The sequence below is a fragment of the Leuresthes tenuis genome, unplaced genomic scaffold (assembly GCF_036924035.1).
Source record: "Leuresthes tenuis unplaced genomic scaffold, fLeuTen1.0.hap1 SCAF_6, whole genome shotgun sequence".
NCBI classification, from domain to species: domain Eukaryota; kingdom Metazoa; phylum Chordata; class Actinopteri; order Atheriniformes; family Atherinopsidae; genus Leuresthes; species Leuresthes tenuis.
Genome location: NW_027325360.1, coordinates 3,780,740 through 3,797,910, shown reverse-complemented (window position 1 = coordinate 3,797,910; position 17,171 = coordinate 3,780,740). Strand labels below are relative to the sequence as shown.

At 43.2% G+C, this 17,171-nt stretch overlaps 1 protein-coding gene across 3 annotated transcripts; it reads left to right on the top strand.

The window, feature by feature from the left end:
* The first annotated feature begins 559 nt into the window (after nucleotides 1-559).
* Nucleotides 560-10,032, top strand: ptrh1 (peptidyl-tRNA hydrolase 1 homolog). Of its 3 annotated transcripts, none has more exons than XM_072387242.1 (6): nucleotides 560-724; nucleotides 1,063-1,188; nucleotides 2,209-2,428; nucleotides 7,745-7,844; nucleotides 8,753-8,798; nucleotides 9,152-10,032. In XM_072387242.1, the coding sequence occupies exons 2-6, from the start codon at nucleotides 1,081-1,083 to the stop codon at nucleotides 9,404-9,406; spliced, it is 729 nt and encodes a 242-aa protein (XP_072243343.1). In that variant the 5' UTR covers nucleotides 560-724; nucleotides 1,063-1,080; the 3' UTR covers nucleotides 9,407-10,032. The 3 variants fall into 3 exon arrangements, with proteins under 3 accessions (XP_072243343.1, XP_072243342.1, XP_072243341.1); XM_072387241.1 differs by having other exon boundaries at nucleotides 1,060-1,188; XM_072387240.1 differs by having other exon boundaries at nucleotides 560-1,188; nucleotides 9,152-10,031.
* Nucleotides 10,033-17,171: the final 7,139 nt, after the last annotated feature.

The window sequence follows — 17,171 nt, the reverse complement described above, 5'->3', positions numbered from 1 at the left end:
AGTACATTTTCTTTTCAACTTGGTTAATCCATTTTATGGCCACCTCTACATATTTTGATTTAGTTAGTTTTCAATCCGTCCAAAGACAATTTGATAAGATGTTTACTTACCTTTCTTATAACATTAAAAGTTTTTTTTAAAATCCTTTCTACTACATTCAGTTCAGATATCTTGTCTGGAACCAGTTCCATGAAACTGTTGAAAACTGGCAGATCCTAAAGCTGAAACTCACTTGCATCAGTGGTTACAGGACGGTTTATAGCAAGAAATTAACTTGGATAACTAGGAACCTTATTATGAACCAGTGAAATGACCCAGAATGTGCTGCCATTTCATTTCATTAATTAATTTTTCTTTAGTGCTACACTTAGCTATATTAGCTTAGTGTTTTAGCTAATATGTCTTATTATTCATTCAGAAAAGATCCGTTTTGAGTAGAGATTTTAAAAAGACGCCAGGCGGCATTTCTCAGTCACTGCGCTAGATGGCGCTGCAGCCCCAAAGAGAGGAAAAAGCCTGCTGCTCTGTTGTCTTTTAAGCACTCATTGACTAAATCAAGAGGGGCATGACAGGAGCTTTAGATCACATTTTGAAAACATGGATACTTTAAGAAAATATCAGAATATCTTTGTTTGACTTGTGTTATTCACACCAGTGTCAATGTAGTTTCCGGTTCATTCAAAGTGTATATTTGAGTGTGATGCTGGTTTGAATAGCCATTAAGGTACAGTAAGCTAACTTTAGCATGCTAACAACAAAGTGTCATAAACATGAAACGTAAATACATTGTTATAAACATAAGTATGCGTTTTCCGAAAATCGTGTAAGCGTAGATAGTAAAGGCAAATACAAGATTAATCTCAGGTCGCCGTTATATTGGGACCTCCAAACAGAAATAGGTCATTTGACATTAGTGGTCCTTTGGAGACCATTGCTTCATCACAAAGTCGTTTGAAATTTGACTTATTTTTCATCAGCAGACACACGTGATATATGAGCCGAATAAAAAAAGACAACGTTTTTGGTCAATTCTGTATATATCTGTCCTACTTTTTCAAGAAGCTGCTGAACTTTGGCACAATGCGTCGACTTTTAACGAGAGTCATAAACAGAGTTTTGCTGAGCGGACTGTTAACACCAGCGATGGGCATCGAGGCAGAGATACACACACAAGGCCGCCGAAAGCTTGTAAGTTTTCAACCTCCTATAATTCACACTCTTTTACCTACATTGTCATTTCGAGAATAATTGACGTTTACGTCGTCACAATGGTCGTCAATCACAGTCCACCAAACACCGCTCAAAAATCTGTGAACTTAGACATTTTGGAGGTTTGCTGAAGATATTTATCCCAAAAACTATTAATAAACACACTTTCCGAGTCATTTATAGCCTCTTTGTTATTCGGCATAACTGTCGTTCAGTTAAGTACTGCTTCAGGATACTAAAGTAATACATATTGGTCTAACTGATCATTTGGATACTGCAGAGTAAGAAGACATTGAACGTTTCTATCAGAGGAGAATGGCTTCTCCTTGTTTATCCTACTGCTGATGTAACTGTCTGTCTGGTGAGAGGTTCACTGACATTTTCTAAGCACTATGAGCGTTTTGTTTAACACTTTTTCCTGTAAATAATCACGCGTCTAATGTAATTTTTGCTATTTAAAGCACTTAAAACTGCCTTTGTGTGTGAAATGTCCACACAAATGACCTTTTCTTTTCAAGCTGACCCTCCCACTGCAAACTTACAGTGTGTCCTGTGCAAGTCAAAATAAATGACAGCTCAGTGTGTAAAGGCATCACAATGTTTGCAGTGTGTCGGCCGGCAGTGAGAGTCTGAGTCTAACACAATGTAGTGACAGTATTTCTGTTAACAGAGCTGTTACTGGATTATACTGGAGTGTTTTTACATTGTTGTGATGTTTCCAGCCCAGTCAGGTCGACAGCATCTGTAGAAACTGCAAGAAATCTTGCATTCAAGCTCCAATAGTATTACCAAATGGCTTCGAGTCCTAAGAATAAAGCTAATTATGCCCAATTTAAGCCAGGATCTTCTTACTTGATCTGTTACGTTGAGATTTGAACTCTTAACAAATCTGCAGTTTATTCAACTCGAGAGTCAAATCAGTGGCAGCAACTGATCCTGAACATCCTTCAGCACACGCTGAAGGTCATCCTCTGACTCCGCTGTGTGGGTTCGTGTCAGGTGGTGGGGCTGGGTAACCCGGGGATGGAGGGTACCAGACACAGCATCGGGATGGCCGTCCTCGGTGCGCTCGCCGTCAGGCTCGGTGTGGCAGACCGTTGGCGTGGCGACAAGCACGTGTCCGGTGAGGTCATCTCGTCAGAGGTCCAGAACACTCATGTGGTGCTGCTTCGTCCCAGGCTGCTGATGAACGTCAACGGGGTGTCGGTGGCCAAAGCAGGTGAGGTCATTTCACACTGACTTTGTTTTCCTGCAGTTTGCTTTAGTTTATATATCCGTGTCTGAATTCTACAAAGCGTGATGCCCACTGTGGTGTCAGTGGTGTCTTCACATGCACCCTTCTGCTACTGCCACCCATCCCTGAAGCTGTCTGCACACATATGATGGAGTCTCAGATGTTCCCTGAGTAAAATCTCTGGGACGCCAGCGGGTGAGACGGAAATATCTGCCAGCATGTGTGAGTGTGCTGGTGAGAGATTGTCCTTTCTGCTGTTTTCAGCTCGCTCCCAGATAAATGTTCTGTTCACATCAACGCAATAAGGAGCCTTGTGTACTATTCTTAACATGGAGTGAAGAAGCTGTGATTTCCACAGGCTAATTTCTTGATCACATGCAGCCTCCTGGACATCCCTGCAGCCCCTCCCTCATATTTCCAGCTCTGAGAGCTCATCTCCAGCTCAAAGCCTCCCTCTTTCTTGCCTGTTTCAACAGAAAACTCTGCACCAAGTTGCCTACAAATACCCCTGCAAGCCTCTGGAGTTTGTGTGCAAACACCTGTGACTGATCAGTGAACAGGACTGGCACCACGTATTCGTTCTTCTTTGCTGAGACACGATTAGATCTGAGGGAACTTCTCCCCCTCACCGTCTCTCTGAGAGAAGCTTGGTGTATTGCTCTCCTGATGGTGGCCTCACTGCTGGTTTGTACGATCCAGTTTTGGACTCCGGTTCAGGTTCAGGCGGCTAACTTCACTCCGTAAATTTGCATCTGTTTGATTTCTGACACAAATTCTGCAGAATCCTGTACAAAATATTCACCGACCTGCCAAAAAAAGGGCAAACACTGTTATTTTGTTGGTTGACCTGCAGCTTTTATGATGGGACACATTCATTTGGGCTGATTTGGTGGAGCTCATGAACAGTTGATCCTTATCCTTGTGTTGATGCTGTGTTCAAGTGCAGAAAGCCAAAGATTCACCTGAGGGATCAGGCTCTTTGGGGGTCAATCCACAGTTTAAGCCTGATGAGTTCTGGCAGTGTCATCTTTGAAAAAGCTCCTGTTTTAGGGGAAAACACATCGATAGAAAAACCTGACACAGCTCTCTGTTTGTGAACAGCTTTAAGGGTCATCGACAGCATTCAGAAGAAAATATTAGAACAAGCAGGAAAAGAAGATGAGGTCCAAATTCAGCTTAAGGAGTGGATTAAAGTGTGAAGAGCGGCTGAATTTGCAAAGGAAAACTGAAACATAATGAAACGGCTCATTGAAAGAGTCTCTGCAGGTCCTCTTCAGACACATTTTCACCTTTTACCATCCAAAATAATCTTTAGTTCTCATTATTTTGACAATTTGCACAAAATTAAGCAAAAACTAACAATCTGTGCATCCAAAAATAAGAATAAAGTAAGAATAAAGAGCTCAAACTTATTTAAATGCTCTAATTCCTGTGATTTAGTCTCCGTCTCTCTCCTGATTTATTTTACCCTCTAATAAATTGCAACAGCAGGACTGTTAATTTAACAAATATCTAATCGACAGCGTCTGTGTGTGTAAATACAGTATGTTCATGTTAATTAAAGCTGTAGTGTTATTTAGAATATTCATGTTCCTGCAGTTATTTCTAATTAGAGTTGAAGTAATTAGTGATCTAATCAGAAAACAGTTTGAACCATTTATTAAATTGTTGGTTAATCAAGCAGCTCTGATGTCACAGCCTCCCGAGTGCAAAGAGAACGTCTTTATGTTTGAAATGATAATTAAGCATTAGTTGCAGGTCTGCTGCACATCTTCTGCTGATCAGATGCCACTTTCTGAAATAAAAGTCTGACTTTAGATGATTAGGATGACTCGTTGTTTCTTATTATGAGTTTGATGAGCAGCCAGACCTCAGATTCACTGCATTTAGATGCAAATGCAGCTTTTGAGCCTGTTCTTGGATGATTTGATCACAAGCGGACGTCTTTAAGCATCCGTGTTCGCACCAGGCCTCAGACTGAGTCTCCACACGTGTCCTGAGTGAGGTTTTACGATCAGATCTCAAACAGACAAAACGGTGTCTCAGCTTTCATTGGACGAGAGGTGAGGTCCACACGGACAGGTCACGAGTGCATCCCAGGGCTCCTGGTAATCCCCCGAAGGATATTTCCCCCACTAAAATGGTCCTTTTTAATATGGCCTTTCAGAACATGGCCATCTTTCTTAGCTTTTGATTGACACCTGAGACTGTGGGGGGTGTGCACCACCACAGGCCCAGCAGAGCCTGATGTCAGATTAACACCATCACTGTTTGTGTGGAGTCACGTCAGGTCAGTAGGTGCTGCCAGAATGGGTCTTCAGGTCGGACTGCGTTCAGATTATCATACAAAAGTATCCCAAAGCACCTCTGAATCCCTCCTGAGTGTCTGGATCTGAATCCATCCTGAGTGTTTGGATCTGAATCCCTCCTGAGTGTTTGGATCTGAACGCATCCTGAGTGTTTGGATCTGAATCCATCCTGAGTGTTTGGATCTGAATCCCTCCTGAGTGTTTGGATCTGAACGCATCCTGAGTGTTTGGATCTGAATCCCTCCTGAGTGTTTGGATCTGAATCCATCCTGAGTGTTTGGATCTGAATGCATCCTGAGTGTTTGGATCTGAATCCATCCTGAGTGTTTGGATCTGAATCCATCCTGAGTGTCTGGATCTGAATCCATCCTGAGTGTTTGGATCTGAATCCCTCCTGAGTGTTTGGATCTGAATGCATCCTGAGTGTTTGGATCTGAACGCATCCTGAGTGTTTGGATCTGAATCCATCCTGAATGTTTGGATCTGAATCCCTCCTGAGTGTTTGGATCTGAATGCATCCTGAGTGTTTGGATCTGAACGCATCCTGAGTGTTTGGATCTGAATCCATCCTGAGTGTTTGGATCTGAATCCATCCTGAATGTTTGGATCTGAATCCCTCCTGAGTGTCTGGATCTGAATCCCTCCTGAATGTTTGGATCTGAATCCATCCTGAGTGTCTGGATCTGAATCCCTCCTGAGTGTTTGGATCTGAATCCCTCCTGAATGTTTGGATCTGAATGCATCCAGAGTGTTTGGATCTGAATCCATCCTGAATGTTTGGATCTGAATCCCTCCTGAGTGTTTGGATCTGAATGCATCCTGAGTGTTTGGATCTGAACGCATCCTGAGTGTTTGGATCTGAATCCATCCTGAGTGTTTGGATCTGAATCCCTCCTGAATGTTTGGATCTGAATCCCTCCTGAGTGTCTGGATCTGAATCCCTCCTGAATGTTTGGATCTGAATCCATCCTGAGTGTTTGGATCTGAATCCCTCCTGAGTGTTTGGATCTGAATCCCTCCTGAATGTTTGGATCTGAATGCATCCAGAGTGTTTGGATCTGAATCCCTCCTGAGTGTTTGGATCTGAATCCCTCCTGAGTGTTTGGATCTGAATCCATCCTGAGTGTTTGGATCTGAATCCCTCCTGAGTGTTTGGATCTGAATCCATCCTGAGTGTTTGGATCTGAACGCATCCTGAGTGTTTGGATCTGAATCCCTCCTGAGTGTCTGGATCTGAATGCATCCTGAGTGTTTGGATCTGAATCCCTCCTGAATGTCTGGATCTGAATCCCTCCTGAGTGTTTGGATCTGAATCCCTCCTGAGTGTTTGGATCTGAATCCCTCCTGAGTGTTTGGATCTGAATCCCTCCTGAATGTTTGGATCTGAATCCCTCCTGAATGTTTGGATCTGAATGCATCCTGAGTGTTTGGATCTGAATCCCTCCTGAATGTTTGGATCTGAATCCCTCCTGAGTGTTTGGATCTGAATCCCTCCTGAATGTTTGGATCTGAATGCATCCAGAGTGTTTGGATCTGAATCCATCCTGAGTGTTTGGATCTGAATGCATCCTGAGTGTTTGGATCTGAATCCATCCTGAATGTTTGGATCTGAATCCATCCTGAGTGTCTGGATCTGAATCCCTCCTGAGTGTTTGGATCTGAATCCCTCCTGAGTGTTTGGATCTGAATCCCTCCTGAGTGTTTGGATCTGAATCCCTCCTGAGTGTTTGGATCTGAATCCCTCCTGAGTGTTTGGATCTGAATCCCTCCTGAGTGTCTGGATCTGAATGCATCCTGAGTGTTTGGATCTGAATCCCTCCTGAATGTCTGGATCTGAATCCCTCCTGAGTGTTTGGATCTGAATCCCTCCTGAGTGTTTGGATCTGAATCCCTCCTGAATGTTTGGATCTGAATCCCTCCTGAATGTTTGGATCTGAATGCATCCTGAGTGTTTGGATCTGAATCCCTCCTGAATGTTTGGATCTGAATCCCTCCTGAATGTTTGGATCTGAATGCATCCTGAGTGTTTGGATCTGAATCCCTCCTGAATGTTTGGATCTGAATCCCTCCTGAATGTTTGGATCTGAATGCATCCTGAGTGTTTGGATCTGAATCCATCCTGAGTGTCTGGATCTGAATCCCTCCTGAGTGTTTGGATCTGAATCCCTCCTGAGTGTTTGGATCTGAATCCCTCCTGAATGTTTGGATCTGAATCCCTCCTGAGTGTTTGGATCTGAATCCCTCCTGAGTGTTTGGATCTGAATCCCTCCTGAGTGTTTGGATCTGAATCCATCCTGAGTGTTTGGATCTGAATCCCTCCTGAGTGTTTGGATCTGAATCCCTCCTGAGTGTTTGGATCTGAACGCATCCTGAGTGTTTGGATCTGAATCCCTCCTGAGTGTTTGGATCTGAATCCCTCCTGAGTGTCTGGATCTGAATCCCTCCTGAGTGTTTGGATCTGAATCCCTCCTGAATGTTTGGATCTGAATCCCTCCTGAGTGTTTGGATCTGAATCCCTCCTGAGTGTTTGGATCTGAATCCCTCCTGAATGTTTGGATCTGAATCCCTCCTGAGTGTCTGGATCTGAATCCCTCCTGAGTGTCTGGATCTGAGTGTGCTCACGCCTGTACGTGGATTTGTCTCGTTGTGATCCAATCACCTTGAATGGATGATTGAACCAGGTCTGGACGGCCCCCTTGGCAGCACTGCTTTGGTACTGCTTTAAACTTTGATAGATGTTAACCTGAAGTACCTTCAGGCTCAGTCTTTGGTTCTTTACTGTTCTACTTACAGTGGGAGTGTAGTGGTAAGATGTGGGTGACCTGGGTTCAAATCCCCTGCATGAAAGGTACTGCCTCCAGGAGGGGTACTTAGGCAAGGCCCTGGGGTCAGGGGGTCAACCTACCTGGGATAAGAGCGTGCTTTGCTTTGGATAAAAGCCAGATGCATAAACATTTGGGTTTTTGATGATCCTGATTGTGTTTTTTACCAGCTGTTAAATACGGCATCAAGCCGGAAGACATCCTGCTGGTCCACGATGAACTGGACAAACCTCTGGGGAAGGTTGCTATCAAACATGGAGGAAGCGCCAGGTGGGCCTTTTTATGTTTCTAACCTGTTGTTTTCCTGTCAGAAAAGAGAAAATGTGTTTATAACGAGGGGATCACAGACCAACTAAGACACGGATGTCCACATCCAGACCTCTCGGGCCGCTGCCCTGCAGGTTTTAGATGTTCCCTGCTTCAGCACACCTGATTCAGATCAAATGGATCCATTCAAAAGATAATGTGAATAAAGTTCTGCACAAACCTGCTAGTGATGCACTGATCTCAGCTCAGGGAACATCTAAAACCTGCAGGACAGCGGCCCTTCAGGACCGATTTTGGACATCAGTGTGACAGAGTGGAGTCGAGCAACAGCAGCATAATGACTGAAATAAAGCGCAGTTTCTGTGTTAAAAGGGTTTCAGACCAAAGGTTTCCTCTGGTTCTCATGAAATCTGCAGCCCACTCCTCTCCAGCTCCACCTCTCTCTCATATTTGGTTGCTTCTAACTCCAGAAAGGAGTCGGCCTCAAGACGTTGGCGGCCGTTTGAAAGGCCTGAACATCCTGTGTAACATTTTAATATGCCGTTACAGGAGTAGTCGGGGAATGTAATGATATCATTTTTCATCCATAAAACCTGAGAAACACACAAACACGTGGTGCTGGAAAATAGCCCAAAGCAGCAAGAGACTTAATAAAGTGAGCTCTACACTCTGTTAGAAATTAGTGTGAGGGAAGTATATCAGATTTGAATATTGATTCATGATTTATTCATTCTCCAGAATCCTTTCTTATTAAACGATGAAGCGCTTGAAGTAGATCAAACGGAACATGTGAAGGTGCCACCCACTTTCTTTGTGTTTATGAGTAACTGCGCTGGAGATCAGGAAGAGTTTGGATATGCAGGAAGAAAAAGGTTAAACTCTCATCCTCTCCTTCTTCTTTTCTTCTCCAGAGGTCATAACGGAGTCCGCTCGTGTGTGGACTGTCTTCAGACTGATGTAAGAAACTGCAGCGCTTTATTTGAGTCTGATTTTAGTTTATTCTGCATGTTTCTTCTTCACATTCTTCTGCATTGAAGACAGAATAAACCGGAACATTATTCAGAGAAAAGGCAGAATGTTGCCACATTCGGACCAAAGTTGGGAGGAGTTTCAGTGAAGTGTTAACTTACTTCTGCTCTACCTGAAGTAAACAAAGACAAAGACAGCAAAACAAAAACATTCCTGCTGCTAAAAGGCTGCTGTTTTTGTCTGTTTGTTCATTTATGAAAGGAAACCCAAAGGAATGGACCCAGAGTTGCTGATCTGTGCTGGAGCTGCAGGGTCACCCTGTCCTCTCCTCTCTCCCGCAGGTGATGCCCAGGCTTCGGGTCGGGATCGGCCGGCCGACAGGGAAAACATCCGTGGAGCGCCACGTTCTGAGCCGGTTTACCTCAGAGGAGCAGAAGCTCCTTGACTCTGTTCTGGTACAGAGTGTGGACCTCCTCCTCGCTCAGCTCTCCCAGCAGGACTCCCAGCAGGACTCCCAGAGCCCCTCCTCACCAGCAGGGGGCAGACAGGCAGAGCAGCGGGGGCCAGCAGAGGACTCTGCTGCAGCTCAGAGCTGAACACTGAACTCTGAACAACTGAAACTTGTACAAACATGAGCCAGGTGTGAGTTATGGTAAATGAAGACGAGAGAAAAACATGCAGACGTCTCTGGGTTTGTATAACTGACTCATTTACACGATATAAATAAGGAAAATCCGACTGAACAGTCTCATCTTTCTGCTCTCCACAGTAGGTCTTTGATCACCTCAGTAGGTGCTGCCTCTGTACCATGAAGGGCTTTAATACCAGAGTGTGGAGTGGTTTTCATTCAGATGATATCGGCTGTTGGGAGATGACTCTGTCCTGAGCTTTGGATATAAAACGGGACAGTTTAGAGGCTGGATTCTGTCAGATCAGCTTTAAATCCTGTTATTCAGTTTCTGACGCTGTCCTCTGGCAGCAAAGTAAATGTCTAATTGGTTGAATTCAGAGAACTGCAGCATGTTGTTTGCTGTTAATAGACTCATGAAGGTTCATCAGAATAAAAACCAGTTTACTTAAAGCTCAGTTTCTCCTCTTTTGTGAGTGACTGAGTGTGTTGTTCTCCCCAAACCTGCTGCTCTCCTCTCACTCTGTTCCTCTCTATCTTGTCCACCCTGATCGGCCTCCTTTGACTTAAAACATATTGATTTCCCCTTCCGATTGTCACACTAATTACACTCTTAATCAATTAGGTGTCATTAATGAGTAGCATCCCATCAAGGGGCGCTCTGCGTTCTCACACTGGAGAGAATACCAGCGGAGGGATGGAGGTTCCAGCGGGGGAGGTGGCGGACAAAAAAAGCCAGAAAAGAGCATATAAAGCAGCGGAAAGAGGCTGACGAGCTGCTGAATGAGAGGAATCAATACAAAGGAGGCCAGTAGATTGCGATGGAGGGCTGAAGAAGAAAGGCAGGCGAGAAACAAAAGGGGGCAAACATTGTTTAGACCCGATTTGTGAGCCCTTCTGTCCTGCTGTAGCTCAGAGTCACAATAGCTGCAGGGACACACTTGTGGACATGAGGAGGAAGAGGGGGGCTCAAAGGAAACTTCGGTGACACCCCCACCACACACACATAGGCACCCTGAACACCCCTCACCCTACTAAAACCTCCCATCTTTCTCTGCTGTGACCCCGTTGAGCCACCCTTCGCCTCCATCAGGCCACTTTCCCAGCCCCTCCTCGCTGGTCAGCTTTAGGAGGCTTCGACAGCAGCTTTAATAACTTTTCTTCTGCAGGGGTCAGAGGTCAGCAGCAGGCTGGACACCCGGGCCTTTAGAGAGGACCCAAAATTTATTCAGGAATGGGAGCCTGCGCCCACCAAACCTCCCCCAGTGCTCTCTGGACAGGAGTAGCTGCCCGGTGGGGGGTCTTCCCACTAAGCACAAAACATCCACCGTGACTACAGCTGTCTACGGGAAAGCTAATTTAGAAGAGACACATTCATCGTTCCATTACATTTCGTGAGGCTTTAATCAATATTCCCACGTTGGCAGCTCAGTTTGAAATATCTAAACCTTCATTGGGTGGATCATGAGGAGAGTTGGTTGGAATATCTCCGGGGAAACAGGTGTTTGGACCCAACTGGAACAAAAAATAACACATTTCCCATGTTCTGAGGCATCGTGTTTTTAATCACAGGAACTCTCACAAAAGTGGGGTTAGCTCCATTTCACTTTTGTAGGATTCATTCCCCTAAAGTTCCTCTGCAGGAACTATTGGGGAGATTTTACCCCTGAAAACTAGCCTGGTTGGGAGACGCTTTTTGAGTCTATCTGTTCCTTCAAGGTGGGGCTTGCAGTGCTGATTGGTGGAGTACACCCAGTAGGTCTACTTTCCTATCGCATTCATCTTGACTTTAATCCCCACTATGGCTCGTAACATCTGTTAAAGCGGACCAGTGGAGTGGTTAAAACAGTTTCTCAACTCAGCCATTCATGCCTGTTTTAATTAGTTTGAGGAGATAAGGCAGCGGTGTTTGAGCCAGAGGATGAACGAAGGGAGAGAATCAAAGAAATAAAACGTTACTTTCTGATTGTTTCATAGCAATTAGCTTCCGAAACACGAATAAAAAGGACGACACCTCAGCACAACTCTGCCAGATGTTCCCACTGCAGCTGAAGCCCACTTCCTGCTTTTCACTGGGGCTCCTCTGCTCTGAGTCCTGCAGCTCAGACTCCAGGTTACTTTACATGTCAGAAAAACTGTCTTAGAGGAGTTGTCTGATACATTTTAGCTTGGCTTCTCTCATCTGCATTCAACAGAAACAGCTTTTCTTAAAGTTTCTGGTGACCTGTGAATCAGCTGTGCTGCAGCAGCACGCATCAATGACATCATCCCTGTAGACGAGTGTGTAGAAAGCCCTCTATAACCCCTCTATAGCCACCAATAACAACAACACAGCAGCTATGAGCTAACAGAGCTATAGCACACGTTCATTCAGTCATTCTTCTTAAAGTATTGGTGAAATAAAGACAGATAATGCCTTATTTAGAGGCTGCATCCTCTAAGCCCCGTTCACTCCGTTATATGGATCTCCAGTTATCTAAATATCTTCTGATGGACGCAGACTTTCACCAAACTGTTCTCGGTGAGCAGATGAACGTATTTCATGCCAGAAATAAGGTCTAAAAATACCGGAGTTCCCCTTTAAGATCTGTGCCCACTGCAGCTGCCTTTAAAAAAAAAAGCTGTTTAAACTGTTTAAATGTGGTTCATTTATCTTGTCATGGCGTGTTTGTATCAGGTTCAGTGCTTTTTGTGTTTGTTGTTTCATTATTTTTGGTCTGAAATGTACAACAGAAATAAAAATGTACTTGCTTCCAGACACAAACCTGCAGCAGCAAATCAGCAGTAATTCACCAGATCTTGCTGGTACATTACATCATTACAGTGAGAACACAAAACCGTGATCTGGAGCTGCTGTTTAGTTTCTTGAAAAAGCAAGAAATATTCAAAGGAACTTTCAGTTTTGATATCCTGGCAGGAGGTTAAATGTCTGTGAAGAGATGTTTAAAGATGGGTGTGTTCTGAGTGAAGATGAAGATGAAAGTAAAGGTTTGATATGAAATGTCCACAACAAATAGAAGCCAATACAATGCATTAATGAGGGTATTGCAGCTTGTGTTTAAAATGCTTATAAATGCATTTTGCAGAATGTATTTGGCCTTTGACACCTGGGCTCTGATCCCATCACTTTTTGTGATGTTTCCTCAAAACGATATCGGAGTGATGAGTGAATTTCTGCGTCTGGAACCTGCAGAACCTGAATGTTGAGGTGGGAAAAAGGCGAGCAACTAGCAGAGTGCAACAGGCAGCTGCAGCACCATAATTATGACAGCAGATTAGGTAATGTAGGAATTTTCCTGGTTAAATAAACCACCCAGATTAGATGAGGGCATGTGGGACAGACTCTAATTTACTGCAATACACTGCAATGCACTGAAATAGCCTTACATCCATTTACACATGTTGATGTTTGTGTGCACAGTTATGTGAAAAAGCCCAAGACTTCTGGAACAATGTCCTTTGGACAGACCAGAGCAAAGTGGAGATGTTTGGTCCTAATGCACAGCAGCACGTTTGGAGGAAACCAAACACAGCATATCAGCACAAACACCTCATACCAGCTGTCAAGCACGGTGGTGGAGGGCTGATGATCTGGGCTGGTTCTGCAGCCACAGGACCTGGGCACCTTGCAGTCATTGAGTCCACCATGAACTCCTCTGGATACCAAAGTATTCTAGAGTCAGATGTGAGGCCATCTGTCCCACAGCTAAAGCTGGGCTGAAACTGGCTCATCAACAGGACAAAGATCCCAAACACAGCAGCAGATCTACAGCAGAATGTGTGAAAAAGAAAAGAATCAAGGTGTTGCAATGGTCCAGTCAGAGTCCAGACCTCAGCCTGACTGAGATGCTGTGGTGGGACCTTAAGAGGAAATTATTGGGTTCACTTAGTTTCTGTTCAATCAATGAAACAGTGTTATATGTCATGTGTTGTTTTCATCTAATTCATTCAAGAACTGGTGAAGACCAGAAGATTCTTTATCATGTTCTGATTTCTAAAATCCACTTATATATAAAACTCTCTATTCTACAAAAAGACTTTTACAAGGAAACAAAATACTCATGAAACATCTAAACAGGTGTCCCAAGAAATAAGAATTTTATAATACCGAACTTATTCAATTCATGCCAAGCTAATAATCTGTTATGACTGTCAGCAGTAGCCATCTTCAGGGAGTCAAAGAAGGTTGAAAAGCCAAAATATGTTAATGTTTTAGAAATTACTTTGATTTTATCATGAAAATTAAATCATTTCTGAAGTTATATTGCAGTTATTTAGAAAACAATATGTTTTCTATTCTTTAAACGCCTAAAAGCTAAAATGGATGTTGCCTTTTCTATCATAATCTTGTCCAACCGCTGGAGAGAAAGTGGGCCGAGATTCCTCCAGAACCATGAGAGAGACTGATAACGTCCCACAGGAAACCATCACTGCTGCTAAAGCTGGGGTTCACTTAGTTTTTCACACACTGCTTCTGCATTTCATCGGTTTTTCTCTATTAAATAATGACCCGGTGTCATGTGTTGTTGCATTTAACTGAAGTTATATTTACCTTATTTCAAAATTAAAGGTTCTGATACATAAAACCTTAGAATTTAAGAGGTTGTTCTATTTTTTCCTCCTTTGTTTATCTTTAGCTCTCGATATTTAGATTAAGCCTGAAAATAAAGATGTTTGTGTCTTTTGTGGCTTGTGATGACGTCATATGATCAGAAGACATGATCCTAACACATCCATCATCCCTCTGTAAGGACTCTCTGTGATTCCACCTTAATGCTCGGATTTCAATGCGTTTTATTTCTTCTTGGACTGATGTAATTCTACATGAAGTGCATGTAAGTGTCCCTCGGTGTCAGTGCAGTTTCTTTATTTCCTGGGGCTGCTGTTTTTATTCTCTGTCAGTATCAGAATGGACTGAAGCCGTCCTGGTTTCCCATGGCAGAGCCATGTGTTACAGTGAATCTGTGCCCACTGGGGATTCCTTTCTCATTCTTCTTTCCGATGAGCAAGCATTAATAACGCGTCCTCTTCCCCTTTCATAGCCATAATCTCCAGTGATCTCGGGCCTCTGGTACTAAATTATTCTTTCAGGGCCATGAAAAGGCAGCAGCGGGGCCCTTTAAGAGGCAAATGAGCATCCAACGTGCAGAGATGTTCCCAGCAACGGAAATGTTAACTCAACGTCCCGAGCAGAGCAGGCCGGAGGGAAGCCACTGATGTCTGATGCGAGGCAAGGAGCCCGTTGGGTGATTTATCCTCCGACCTGTTGTCTCACTGTTTACATTTGGCTTTAAGCTCGGAGCAGTTCACAAAGTGTAACTGTGAAAAAGAAGATGCAAACAGAGACAGCTGTTGTTTCACCATTTAACTTTTTCCTGTTACTGTGATTAAAGCCTGTGGTACTCTACACCGATCACCATGGAAACCGCAGTGATTCGCATTCATGGGCAACATTTTGGGCATTTTTACACGGAAATCTGTACCCAGACACATCCTGATCATATAAATGGAGATATTGGAGGGTTGTTCAGAGACTCTCTCTTCAGAGGTGCCTGTGGGGGTGTACAGAGATCCCTTAAATCCCACAACAAACCGTTAAAAAAGCTCTTACAACTACCGCAGTTTCCACCTTTCGGTTCCTCGCCATCAGTTCATTCGTACTGCTTCTCCAGAGTAATTCAGGCAACCATCTCTAACAGTGTTTATGGGAGTTTTTGGGATGTTGCAGCTGGTTAAAGTTCCATCCGCTTCACTTTGAGCTCATTACAGTGAATTGACCTAAACTCTCAATGAGAGGAATGAAAAAAGTTACCTTTCTGACTTCATACCATCCCTATCTGAGGTAAAATAATCTTTGTCATATTGGTAACTGAAGTTTAAGTAAAAAGAATCTGTATGTGACTCATTTAAAACCAATAGCAGAAAAAAATGTGCTCGATTGATTAACTTCTGTACAGCAGTGCAGAGGCTCTGATTCTCGTGCATCGCATCATTCTGCCTCTGGATTTAGCTCATTTATATGTATGATAACAAGTCTCTATGTGTCTGAATGGATCCGACTGGCAGAGAATGACAGTCGGTGGTCCTTATATCCCCAAAATGATGAACTGTGGGTCATTTAAACTCATTTTCAGTACAGGTTCTCACACATGCATGTACAGTTTACTCAGAGATGGAAAGAGAAGCGCTCACACAAGAGAGAGACTGATAACCTCACACAGGAAACCATTACTGCAGCTAAAGCTGGGGTTCACTTAGTTTTTCACACACTGCTTCTGCATTTCATCGGTTTTTCTCTATTAAATAATGACCCGGTGTCATGTGTTGTTGCATTTATCTGAAGTTATATTTACCTTATTTCAAAATTAAAGGTTCTGATACATAAAACCTTAGAATTTAAGAGAATTTAAAGCACTCACACAAGCTCAGGATGCTCATTATTTACTTTTATGATAAACATATCAGCTGCTCTGACTCATAAACCTCTTCTATTCTCATCTGCATGACCTCTGTGACCTGTGTTGATATAATGAGGGGACGTAATGACTTTCATTTGACAGAAGAGGTTTGTTTTCTGGGTTTTTTTTGTCCTAATAGGTTTAATTTTCCGGTTTAGTCCACTGTTCATCAATGTGTCCCCAAACAGACCTCATGAGATGTAGACTTTATCAATCTGAGCAAGGATTGCTGCTCAGATGTTAAAAACTTTGTGTTAAAAACTGGGAATACAACCACCAAGCTTCAGCTCCAAGGGCAGTGCATAGACTGGCTACAAAAAAGCTTCCGACTCAAAGGCATAAGAATGAATACTGGAATGCTTGGAACTCTGCAGCATCAATAGGACACAAAGAGCCTCCGTGAGGTAGCTAATGGGACTGTGGAAGACGACCTTGGAGGGCAAGTCGAAGCCAATTGTTCAAGTTACCAGCATGTGTGGCATCTAGCAAGGAGATGCTCTGTCCCCGCTGCCGTTCTGCTGAGGCCTGACGCCCCTCAGCTGGAACCTGTGTGGAGCAATCATCAGTCATCCGCCCGAAACGCCTCACCAGGAAGCACAGCGAGGACACGGGAGAGGACACATGTGGCTGAATGGTATTAAAGAGTGCCAAGAGATACAGTTTAAAGCTGCTGCTTCTGTTATGTGTCAAAACAACACGGTTCATCCCTTGAGTTTGGAGCCTTTTTTCTGCTTGAATGATGCACAGGTCAGAGTTAAGTGGCTTAACAAAGAAAAAATGGACTGAAAATGAGTGAAAAAGCATAAAATGTCCAAAGAAAAACTTTGAAAGACCTTCAGAAAGCAGGAGAACTGTTGCTCAAGACCATTATAAAAGATTATAAGAAGTCCTTGAAAGCAGAATTTAACGAAATGAGTGCAGAATGGGACTTTAGAAAAGCAGTTTTCCATAAAAAAAAAACTTCAAACACAGAAAAAAGGAAGATATTTAGTATCTTTGACCATTTTTTTCTCACTGTGATCAAAACTATTATCATTATTCTTATTATTAGTTGGTAAAACATATTTAGATTGGATATTAACCCTTATGATTTAATCATATCTAAACTTGTGTTTTATCTTATCATTCATTCTTGTTCTGTTTATATTGTCAAAGGATTTCTTATTAGATGTATTTCCATTTTTATTCTTTGATATTTAAAGATTTCTTTTAGCAATAAACTTAGTATTCTTCTTAACATGTATGTCCCTTTCATGTGATTCATGAATGAAGCAC